This window comes from Cephus cinctus, unplaced genomic scaffold (genome assembly GCF_000341935.2).
Source record: "Cephus cinctus unplaced genomic scaffold, Ccin1 Ccin1_scaffold0413, whole genome shotgun sequence".
NCBI lineage: Eukaryota > Metazoa > Arthropoda > Insecta > Hymenoptera > Cephidae > Cephus > Cephus cinctus.
In genome coordinates this window covers 160,737-173,377 of record NW_014333096.1, presented here as the reverse complement: position 1 = coordinate 173,377, position 12,641 = coordinate 160,737, and the positions used below count along the sequence as shown (strand labels likewise).

At 33.3% G+C, this 12,641-nt stretch overlaps 1 protein-coding gene and 1 long non-coding RNA gene across 9 annotated transcripts in view; one reads left to right on the top strand and one right to left on the bottom strand.

Annotated features, from left to right (window-relative positions):
• Positions 1 to 428: 428 nt before the first annotated feature.
• Positions 429 to 12,641, top strand: part of LOC107267576 (TGF-beta receptor type-1) — a 29,298-nt gene continuing 17,085 nt past the window's right edge. Inside the window, exons 1-3 of one of the 6 annotated variants that reach the window (XM_015739480.2) lie at positions 437 to 1,891; positions 7,286 to 7,397; positions 11,221 to 11,378. In XM_015739480.2, coding sequence (XP_015594966.1) covers positions 1,807 to 1,891; positions 7,286 to 7,397; positions 11,221 to 11,378 — 355 coding nt within the window. In that variant the 5' untranslated portion in view covers positions 437 to 1,806. Of the gene's footprint in view, positions 1,892 to 7,285; positions 7,398 to 11,220; positions 11,379 to 12,641 lie in introns of those variants that run through there. The other 5 variants (XM_025084915.1, XM_015739479.2, XM_025084914.1 and 2 more) reach the window with 5 other exon arrangements.
• LOC112494329 lies at positions 1,900 to 7,273 on the bottom strand. 3 transcript variants are annotated; one of them, XR_003059617.1, is made up of 3 exons: positions 5,984 to 7,273; positions 5,700 to 5,868; positions 1,900 to 4,205 (listed from the first exon to the last, which is right to left on the bottom strand). It is a non-coding gene; the product is annotated as an uncharacterized LOC112494329 (long non-coding RNA). The 3 variants fall into 3 exon arrangements; XR_003059616.1 differs by lacking the exon at positions 5,984 to 7,273 and having other exon boundaries at positions 1,900 to 3,531; positions 3,602 to 4,205; positions 5,700 to 5,975; XR_003059618.1 differs by lacking the exon at positions 5,984 to 7,273 and having other exon boundaries at positions 1,900 to 3,531; positions 3,635 to 4,205; positions 5,700 to 5,975.

Below are 12,641 nucleotides of genomic sequence, written 5' to 3'. Positions count from 1 at the left end.
CCTTAAAATAAAATTATAGAAACCCTTAACAACTTTAAAACATTAATTTAATGCTTTACAATTAGACAAAAAAGAAGAATTTATCATAAATATGCGCATGGAAAATTTCTTATTGCGTATATGTGGTATTACCTATACTAAATGTGTTTGTTGAATTGATTTTTGTACTCTATAGTCGTTATACATATATACATAGCTAATGTAAAATGTTTTTCTATCGAGTGCCAATCGCATTATACACACATTTTAAACTAATTCTTTGTCATATGGAATGAAATTGTGATAACAAATAATCGCTAATACAGCGATTAGTTGGATCGACGCGAATGAAAAAGATTTTAAGTTCAAACAATTCGAAATGCTACTTAATGATTTTATGTTTCAAAAATCAATTGGTATTACATATATAAAATTCGTGCAATATTTCAAAATTTTCTCTTTCGTGTATCAATACTTTGAACATAAATTTGTATAAAAGCATGATAAATGGGCTCATAATTTGAATGAATAAACCATCGGTCGACTTACACCGTAAATTTTAGCACAGTTCACTCATAAAATTAGAATCATCCCAGTGTAATAGAATGATATATCCACACTACATTTATCACGTCTACTTAACACTGAACAGAAATTGACAATAATATGAGAATATCAGACATGCGTTCTTACGACTCAGATTGACATAATAAAAATCCAATTGAAATTTGAAAATTGGAATTCTCATAAGCAAAGTGCGTCTAATATTCCTATTAAGAGTCAGACTATGTTTAATTGTTCAAAATTAAAATTCTAAATCGTAGTTAATATATATATATATACACATGTATACAACAATGGCAACTTACTGGATCTTTAACTAGGTTCAATCTTAGTCAACTTTAACCTTTAACGAAACGTGCGGGAGACACGCAATGCTATGCAGAAATATTAAACGCCATATAGAAGTATACAGAAGGATATGGGAGTAAAACGGAGTAAAACCAAATAAAACAGGGGCCAGAAGAGTCGAAGCTAAGAAGAATGTAGAGGCACGCCGTGAGCGTAGACTTATCGAGGATTCGAGCCGGCACTTGCTCGTGTCATGGCGCCGTGTGACGAACCACTTATAGCAGCACGTAATAAAGTTCTTGACAAATCTCGGAAAAGCATCGGAAACTCACTGTGACAAGGGTATACGAGTGTCGAGAATGTTATTTTGTTGGTGCAGGCTCTTCGCAAAGGCGATTAAGTGCGCAGTGAATGTGATATAAGATCGATTCGGAGCAAAGAACTAAGCGTCGAACTGCGCTCGTCCTATCTCATAGGAAAATGGCCGCGTGCTGTTCGCAAAAACGAGCGACAATCCGGAACTTCACGTAATATCGCGTGTCTAGTGAAATTAGGGGATCAAACAAGATCACAGATTTGCATTTGATTGTGCAGCATCCGTTTCAACGTTAATGAAGTGTAGCTAGAAGTGTATGTTGTGTCAGTGCGGGATGCGATGTTGAGGTTGCGGTGTTAGTACTTGGTATCGTGGCTGTGCTAGCGGATACCGCTGTGCTGGCAAAGCTACCGGATGAAGTGCAGATACAAAATTGTTTTGTCGCGATGTAAAGAGGTAAAGGAAGAGTGTCTTTCAGCAAAGAGTAACAAGCAGCGTTAATTAAAAAAAAGTGTAAACTTTCATGCGTGCTACTCAAGTGACAAGATGATTGGGGCGTATCGTTGTCGGCGTCGTTGTTGTCGCTGAAAATCAGTGAAAGCAAGGCTAACAAGTCTAGAAGAAGCAACAACGAGCCGGCAAGGTTCTGGACCAAGAAGATGAGAAGAAGCGCGCTCGTTGGCATCTCGGGCATGCTTGCCCTGCTCCTCCTTCTTTTACTTAACACCCTGTCTTTGATCGAAGGTACGCTGATTATTTATCTCAGGGCTATCATTCGTATATTTCCAGTTGCTTTACGATAACACGTATATTACGTCTGATAGAAGCTGCTCCATCTGTTTATGACGATGCTTCCAGGAAATACATAAGATCGATATCGTACAAAAAACCGACATGTTTATCTTGATATCGCCTGCTTGTTGATCACGGCTGCCGCTGCCACCGTCCCGCCACTTCCACGATACTTTCGTTCCTACTATTTGCTCGATTTCCTACCGACGTAACGCAAAATCATTCATGTTTACATAATATCGCAAGTTACTTCTATCTTCAGTTCATTACACAGAGCCTGTCAAATCTATCGAAAATTCGTAAAGCATCAATTTATATATACTCATGCTATGAGATTCACTTTACATTGGGGAATGACATTCTTGTGGCCTTTAACATGAAATAATCCTCTTTATATAGAAATAATGCCGTGGTTTGGTCAGCTGGTTATATTAGAACGCTCAGCACTATGTATTGTCGAAGCATAAACCATATTATATTTCTCCTCTGATTTGCAGCTGTGACAGACACACATCTTAAAGTCAAATAAGCACATAGTTGTTTATTCATCCACTTTGTAACGCCAACTGCGGTTGCATAGCAAAAAGAAAATTTGCGAGTGTTCCTTTACATTCTCTTCATTTCAATGTTGTTGTTGTGTAAGATACATAATCCACTAGTGGAATATTCTCTTGAGTCATCTTATAGAACGCGATGGAAACAAATGTTACAAATTCAAAAAAATTCTTTGAGCACTCTATGAATTTAGTGGTCTTATCTTACTAAGTGTCTCTCTTGGATCCACACAGCACAAAACTAATCACGTCATTATCGCAGTACATTATAAAAAGATATGAAGTGCACGTGCGAAGTGATATTTTTTCCTATGATACAATTTAATCGCAATTTCAATATCTGCGAACGTCATATAATATTTTTATCGCTTAATTGCAAAGATATTCCTATCTTATTTATCATTACACGATTTCCATGTTTATTTCCTTTTTTTTCTTATTGATATTAAAAGTATTATTATAATACATCAAATTCATTCTTTCTCGTATTATATTTTTTATTCTTACATGCTATTAATATATTTCAATCGTAACATTGAACTCACGACAAAAACACGCAGATAAATGCGTATGACGCACAATTGATCAATATCTGGCACATTTAGATGCATCGCACCACCAGTTTCCTGCTTTGCAAAATTTATAACGCTACTACGGTATAAAATCGACTACTTTTTTACGAAGTAATTAATGCTGTGCTATCTCAATGAATAATTGATCTCTAATTTTGATGGCGAGACGACGCTAAATGAAATTTGTCTCCGTCATCATTAATCGTACATACTGTAGCTATTTTAGCCTCGTTACATGTCACTAATAAAAAAAATCCTTTTTCCTTATTTTCCCATTCTGAAGTATTATTATGATCTTCTGAGGGCGTTTCCTTCGTAGTTTCGAGTCTCGCAATAAGGGAGAAGAACGCGATGTGGGCGTCCGCTAATGACTTGAATTGAACTCGTTTCGTTAAGTCAACTATTGCTAGCCAGATCCTAAAGGGAACTAGCAATATGTTAAGCAGTCTGTTGTGGTATCTATTATCTGGTGGAGACAAATTTCAGTATTAGTTTAATATTGCAATCATGAATTTTTGTTTTATACGATGAAGTACATTTTTCAAAGATCTTTCGATTTCACATTTTACATTCTTTTTGTAATTTTCTGATTGCGAGACGAACGTAGTTACGCATGCTAGACGTATACATTAAGCAGCTATGTTATTATTGGCGTATTCCTCTTTTTCAGTGTTGTGCCAGGTGTCACTCAATGCCGTGTTATGCTCCCTAGTAAAAGGAAATTGTAAAGCTTGCGCAACTGTAATGCTTTCGTATTGTATGCGTGCATGCGCATAAGATACTACACCACGTGGTATTACATAATTATAAAGTGATTTTGCATACATCTCACTCTTGATTTTAATATATTATCTATTTTCATTTGTCCAAAACGCACCCATTGCTCGTTCTAGTTGAAAACCAAGTTTCTGCACGTACTTGAAACGACATGCAACCGACTCTCTTGATTGAACATTTGTGTGTTATATGTAATATGTATATAATTTTTCATAAGCAATTCATTCAACGGTTCAAAAAATGGCCTACGATGTTTTTGTTGTCAAGTTGATAATATCTTAGGATCCTTATATTATCTTTTTCAACCTGTTTTTGTTTCAATGAGTTCAAGAAAAATGTAAGAGATACAATAGATACAGTGCGCTGAAAAGAATATTTCAATTCAAAAAATGTTGAAGTTCATTTAGATAAGTATTCTTGCCCACTGACACTATTGAATTTTGCATTTAAGTTCATAATATTATCTTCTTTCATTTCATTTGATTAAAATGAAATATAATTATGATTATGTAGAATTCAATTACAGAAGTTTTAAAGTGGTACTAGAATAATGCCTTTACTAAGAATAATTCTTCGAACCATTCTTCGTTATAGGCAATAAAAAGCTTTTAATTATTGTTTACATATGCAGTGGTTACAAACAGTTTCTGAATTTTTAATACTGGAATTAAATTATTTCCACCTGTCTGAGCTACCTTTTTTTTATCTTTTTTTGAGATAATACACTCTATAACCTGCAATAACATATTAATAATACTATGGGAATATAATAATTGGTAATTTTTTAATTAATTTAAGATTTGTTTAATTGATATAATTTATGTATGTTTTAAAGCATTTCAATAATGAAATGCAGATACTTCTCACTCTTATAACAAGATTCTTGCGTAGCATTCTGATAATCTTTGTATTATTCTTATTTCAAATTGATCCATTAACAGATATAAATGTTTCATGCTTAAATATGGTGGAAAACCTTACTATCGAATTGAAGATAATTATATCTTAACGAAAGGATCTAAACAGTTAGCCTAGCCTTCGAAAGGATTTCTCAATCAATCTGCAATTTAGGTACCTATTAGATTCAATTTGAAAAATATATATTATTCCAACTCTATAGTTTCAATGTCAGTGGAAAGTTTTTATCACTTGTTTGTATTTTTAAATGATAAAAAGATAATGCTTAAGGAATTGATTGTTGTAATAGTGAACCTATGATACTTATTGACTTTAATTTCTCATAATTTTAAAAAAAGAATAGCCTCTTAGACCTCGTATTTTTCTCATTAATTGACTAGTTGTAAATAGGCGATATCAATTGAAATACAATCAGGAATTGTAATATGCATGTGTAGAATTATACATATGATAACACATAACTAATTTCACTTAATAAAGTTTCTGGCTATATTAAAATTTGATACAAATGTTATGAAAATATTCCAATTGCCAAATAAGAGACATAATTAAATATAATATTATAAAATGCAAGTGTCTAACGGGTGCTTTGCATAGTACACATAACAATTAAGTTATTATGAATTATAAAAAGTCTCTTTCTATAGATACATAATTGTACCATATGTTCAGGTACCATATCTTCAGGTGCATATATCAATGTATAATTCAAATTTTTAGTACACACAACATTATTCTTGTAATTTTTATAAAGTTGAATTTCATGCTTTTTAATATTGAGTAATTTCTTATGATCTATATTCAGCTAATTATATAATTTTAGAGTTTAACAAGTTGACTGAAGCTTAACTTGCCGACATTGAAGTTTTGCAAACCGAAATGCGTTTTAATCTCAGAATTAAATTAGAAGAAGTAAAAAAGAAAGATTTTATCACAAACCTAATTCAAGTTTTATAAAGTTTACTTTCTCGAGGAAACTCATGTAATTTAAGAGATTTCTGCCTTAATCCCAGATAGCAACATTAGTGTAAATATCACAGCAACCAATCACCATTGTATGAATTGTTGGCAAAACCATAAAAATAGGTATTCTCATTTATTGTCACATCTGCAACAATACATAGTTACAAATGTAAACAATAAATTAATACCAAATTGTTTGCAAGGCTTTCAGTGATGTTATACAGTTGCTCAGAAAAAATTCATAGCAAATTCTTACACACTTTGCAATCTAAAAGAAGCAACTGCACTCGCTGCATGTTTGCTCTGATAATTTTTTTATTTCCATTAAAGTATATTCTCAGAAAACCCTGTGCTGGAAAGTAAGTCAACTGCTTTGCACAGACACATTGCGTTATCCGGGATATAAACGAAATTTCTTTAAATACTCCTACAGTCCACCGCGTAGCACAGTACACTGATTAATATTCTATACAGAAATTATTAATCATGACCCTGCTTATCGTCGATTATTAAAACAAATAGTAAAATATACTGCGTAGTCTATCGTATCGAGTGAAATCGCGCTCATTAAGATATTTTATCTGAAAAAAAATATGATTCTTGCTAAATGCATTATTTGAATTGCAAATAACAGCATACCGACTTCGTTATCCGATAGTCTGTTTATATCTCAGTATACATTAGAATTATATAATGAATACGTAGTAAATACTGCATCTGCATTGAAACTTTTGAATTTTATTTTTTCAAAGAGAAGCGACGCAAACGGAACGTAAGCTGATAAAGTAATGCGACTCCAGTATCCGTTTCAGAAATCTTCTTTCTGCAATGTGTTTTTTTTTTAATCTTTCATCTTATCCTGATAAAAGGATAGTGTTTCATAAGTTTCTTTTTTCCATTTCATCATATACCTCGCTATAGTGTTTAGTTAGCTGTATTATTTTCAGGTTATTCGAATGGAAACAAAAGTTGATAAACTCAGGGTCCTATCCCATGTATAGAAGACAGAACAGGAACGACGGAATCGGAAAAATAATTTGGCGGGGGTTGACCAATCATCTTCGTTCAGAAAATGTCAAACGATGCACGGGTTCCCCATGTACCATATTTTTTAGAAAACGGGCAAAAATTTTAATCTTAAAATTTTGATAAATTTTACGAATTTCAAATCTTCGCATTTCAATCTATGCAATCTTATAGATAATATTTAATGATTTTTCTAACAATATGTGCCCTTAATATTGATTTTTATGAACGAAAATTGATTTTTACACTTTACGAATTACCGTTTTTTCTTCTACATGGGGAACCCGGGCATCGTTTGACATTTTCGGAAGAAAGATGATTGGTTAACCCCCGCCAAACTATTTCTTCGATTCCGTCGTTCCTGTTCTGTCATCTATGCATGGGAGAGCACCCTCACATGATCCACAATTTGACAAAGACACGAGTGGCTTCCTTTGTTGACTATAATTTACATTGCCCATTGTAAGACCTAGGCGTCCCATGATTAATGTTGTATCGATTCCTTTGATTGGCTAATATTGATTTTTTTTTTTTAGGATTGAAATGCCACTGCGATGCCTGCAAAGATGAAAATGACACCTGTGTGACAGACGGTTACTGCTTTGCCAGCACCACTCTGGAACATGAGAATATCGTATATGCCTACAGGTAACGAATTTCGACAATCTCTCGTACTTATACCAAAAAATTTACTCGAGTCTTGAACTTTTTTGTACTTAATATTTTTATCGACGTATTTGCTGCAAATGCGCCATATACACAGTCATGCAGCATCTTTGGATTTCAATATCGTCTTTATATCGAAAATTTATTTAACAGCTGAGACGTTAGCTGATTCTTCGAAATTTCTCGTCGTTCCTTTTCTAACGACGGTTACCTATTCACGCTCCTTGACCTTGAAAACTTTACGCCTGATCCTTTTTTTCTATCTTCACTCTTCCGTTCTTTGTCGTACAGCAATACATATATGTTAGATGATGAAAAGTCATGTTTTAATCTCGAATAGTTTAGGTATCCCAATATTAAGAAGTAAACGAGGGTAAGATTCGAAAAATCGAAAATCAATATTTTTTAGTATAGTAAAAATGAAACATTTTCAGTAGTTTTTAATAAACGCGTTTTCGGGTAATGCTAGGACGTAACTTTTATTAGAATCGTATGGTTTTACGGATAAAGGAAAAAATTTATGAAATTCTCGTATTTGATAAAGCAAAATCAATTTCGTTTTTGTACTATGCACGAGTTTCAAAATTTACTACGTGTACTGTGAGTGCTGCTAATTCAACACTGTGTCTCTTTTCGGACGCATGTATCTGACGAAGACACAGTGATCGGTTCCCAGTACTCGTAATATTTGCAGTAGAGATTTTCGAGACACCCTATATAAAAGCAATTTTTCTGTGTAATATATTTTCCATTTTTTTTTAAATTTCATGAGAGTGTTTAATATTTATATTTTTTTTTTTTTTTTTCAAAAATTATTCTGGTATTTGTAAGCTGATTACGTAGGTCAAAAGCAACGATGAAAATTAGCATTGAATATAATGCGCTACTTGTTTTTCAAAAAATAATCGGTCAACCTCCTTTTCAACTGAATTTATTAAATTTTGTTTTCAATTAAATAATTCATTCATTCTCAAGCACTAATATTAACCCCCACCTGTCAAACTGTCATCAATTCGACTGACGCGAGCGACGAAACTGCAATTTCACGTATACAGTTTCCCAGTATGCTATCAGACCAATTAGCTTCGTGGAAAAAGGAGACTTTTTGATTTATTTATGAAAGATGATAAAAATTTTTCAAAATCCAATCACAGCAACATAAAGATCCAATCAAAATTGTATATTATATGCAACGGAACAATAATTTTGATTATATTCGTATATTTCGAATTTTTCTTTGAACATGCTCGAAGAAATTATAGAAATTTAATAAATCGTTGCAGCAAAAATTTTCTTTTTTATTTTTTTCAATTTTTTTTTAATACTCTGCTAAATCTATCTTTGATTTTTATACTCTACGTGTACTATTTGAAGACCTGCAACCAATCAGCGACCACGTATTTTTGTAAATCGACTTACAAACTTATTCACTCTACCACTTTCTTAAATAAGGTTTTTTTTGGAATATTGAAAATCGTTTCGAAACACTTACCTACGAAATTCTAATTGAGACCGGTACGTCTAATATAAAAAATCGGACAGACGTTAAAACCCGTATAAATAATTTGGAGCCTTATTTTGATCGTGGTTTTAAATTCATTTATAATAAAGCCACTATGTATTTTATTGGGTCCAATACGAATCCCCCTTAGATTCGCGTAATGACAGAATAAAAAAAATCGTCAAAATGTACAATAAATTTATAGAAAAAAAATGTTAAAACAGTCGGGTTGGATTGGTATGAAAGTAAAGAATTTAAAAACCAAGTGGAAAATTGGAACGAAGCAAAGACTTTTGCGCACGTGGGGGTAGCCAAATTTTATCTCAACCTTTCGCAAATAGATATTTCTTCTTGTTCCCTGAAATATCAATTTTTGTTAAATTGGCATGACAAAAAATAAGGAATGGTGGAAGTCAATGGAATTGAAATTAATCGATGATCTATCGTTGATTCATGGCTACGTTTTATATTTGCGTCTTATCATTGGCTACGCGTAAATTTGAATGCTTGTTGACAATTTAAATTTCAAATAATTAATAAATATGGAGTAACCGCTTTCCAAATGTTTGAACATGAATTTTATATGATATATTATATAATTTCATCTGTAATGATATTCCTTATGAAATTTGAATTTGGACTGAAAAAGATTCCTCATTAAAATATTGCAATTTCATTCATAATGTCTTTCGTGGGATTATAAAATTCAATATGTACGTTAATATTCGATGGAGAAGAGATGTAATAAATTATCGAATCTCCATATATCTTTGAAGGGAAATAGGTTTAATTTACTTTGCCTAATTTTATGTAAATCTTTATCACTTATTAATATTACGAGGGAAGAGATTACAAAAAGAACTCGAACGTAAAATCACTGTACTCACTAAGATTTTTAAGCAAGGAGAAAAGTAATTTCGAACGAGACCACGCAGAATAAAGGTATTCAAAAAAAAAAAAAAGTGGACTATTATATTTTTTCTCTCGTAAATCTCTATTGAGCAGCAACAGTCGTCCGAAAAATTTGTTCTAAAAAATTTAATTAGCTTCATTCGTCAAATCCATTTACAGCTAAAAGCAATTCATATCATAACGCTGTATGCGTATCTTGGTACCAGCCAACTTTTAAAGTTTTCCTTGGAAATGGAAAATTTCTGTTAATTGGAAATCTTCAAATAATGCTTTTCATTTTTGGTACAGCGTTGCCGAGTCCAAATTTTTGATATCGCACATCTCTCAAAATAGTCTCGTGGTTACGTGACTTGATTCTGATCCAAAATTTTGGTGTCTCGATCAAGTATAGGATACGCGGTGGTAAAATGGAGTGCTGGGACAAGATGGGGTAACGTCAAGAATTGATTTCAAAATGATTTTATTTCTTGCTCGTTTGTGCCTCTAAATATTGTTACGTATATCTAATTATATTAGAAGCCCTAGACAGCGCGTATAAAGATATTGAAGAAAAATAGTGAAATATACAGAAGAAAATGTATTTTTTATTCACGGATCAAGAACAATAAGAATACGGCTTTTGAGTTTCTTTCACGCGTATTATTTTCATTGTCTTCAAAGTTACCCTATCTTGCACCGTCTTCCTCTAAGTCCAGTCCCTTCATTAACAGTAACAATGGAACAAAGTTGATCTAGTAAAAACAAATAAGAATGACTTATATTTTTGTCAATATTTTTTGCCAATACAGTTCTTTCTTAACAGAATCAAAAAATCAATAAATGGTGCAACGATGATAATCCTGCATTCTCCACTACTATACATCAATTAATGGTATCGGTTTAATGATTCCTCCAGACTTAGTATTTCCAATATGCTGATAGAAGATTTTCCAAATTCACCTTCATAAATTTTGCCTTTTCAAAAACTTTTATAAACATGGAATAAATGCTTGTTATTGTTATTATCCAAAATCATTGACACGTTTGGAACGGATGGACTGATCGAGGCATAACTAAAAAAAATTAATATTCGTAGATTAAAAAAAAACATATGTAAGGATCGCCCTTTAACTCAATAACACACATTATATTCTTATTGGCAAATTATTATCCCCTCGTGTCTTAAAATTTTTTATAAATATTGAAAAAAACGGTAAACAATACGGGAAATTAATTATTGACATAGAACTACTCAAAATTATGATCCAAAAAGGAATTCGTCTCGGTTCGATGTTCTGATAATTCGTTTTGACATCTTCACTTGATTTTCTTTATTTATTCGAAGAAAGCGACGACACCTAAATGTTAATGAACGCTCTGTACTAAGTTATGAATTATAATGTTGTGAAAAAGGTGCCTCAACCGAAGCAAATGGCTTCCACCGGAAAACCCGATCTTCTGCAACCGCAGACCCAGCGTCGAACTCTCAGTGCAATGTTGCGCTAAAGAATACTGCAACTTTAAATTATATCCGGTTTTACTGTCTCACAACCTGCCCGAATTGTCATCAGGTATTGAAAGAAAAGAAAAGGAAAAAAAAAAAAGGAGAAAGTTGGCCAGCAGTGTGTGGCGTTTCAACAAGTAACGTTAGACAACCCTTTTCGAACCCTCAGCTAACCTCAAAAAACAACATCGACGGCCATTAACAATATTATTAACTGCATTATTTGCGATGACCGAGGAGCTTTTAGTGTTTCGTACCGAAAGTAGATAACATAACACTTATGGGTTCAACATAGTGTCTGTTTGTCTGCCTGTCTGTGTATTCGTCACACGCTTTGTCCCTAGCTCGATTTTCGAAAATTATACAAAAAAGTGACAATTTTGAGAATTCGTAAAAAGTATGGAGGTTATGCAAAAATTATGCGAAACTTTGAGGTACGCAGTTTTTGAGACAAAAAAATTCATTATTTACAAAAATCAACGTAACCGTAGATTAAATTTTTCAAAAAGCGAATAAACCAATTTTCAAACCGTTAAGCTCCCCCCTTGGTTTCACTGGGTACGGAACACTAATCGCGCGAAGCCCGACTGGCAGTTGACCATTTTTTTTTGTTTCTTTTACACTGTGTCTCCTTTCATAAAATAATGATTTAGGCTTTGAAGTGTCATGGGAGTCACGTTCGATTTGTAGTGTTTAGTACCAACTGACTGCATTTGGTTGGACGTTTGAAATGTGCAGATCGACCTAAACCCACATGGCATCGTAAGTAAACGTGATGGCGAAAGCGTAAAAAAATATATATATATATCTGACAGAAAAATACGTTATAAATGTCAAAAGAAATTTTTCGAATTTAACCGAAAAAAAAAAAACTACAAATCGCCTTGACGTTTGTCAACGTTGTTACAGTCAGCCACCGTATTAAAAGCGTTCTTTGCCTTTTCTTTTCTAACGCAAGATTTTGGGTGTTCAATTTTGAATTTGACATTTGTATGATTAACCCACTTCATCAGATATCGATTGTCAGGCAAGTGCGAAAGGTCTCAGGAAGTCCGTACTACTCCGCACTGGCTACCCCCACTCAGGTATTATCGAATGTTACGTTGCACGTGTTTTTATTTTTCTCTTCTCTCTATACCTCTCTTTTACTCACCCTCTATTTCAGTCACACAATCACACACCACACGCGCACACAGGAGCAAATGCATACAAACCCCTTCGATACCCCCATTTTCATTTTTCAATCAATTTCCCCTCTGTCTTTCTTGTTCCCTCTTTCTCTCTTTACATCTTTGCCTCTCCTCCCCCCCCCCCCCCCCCATCCCCCTCC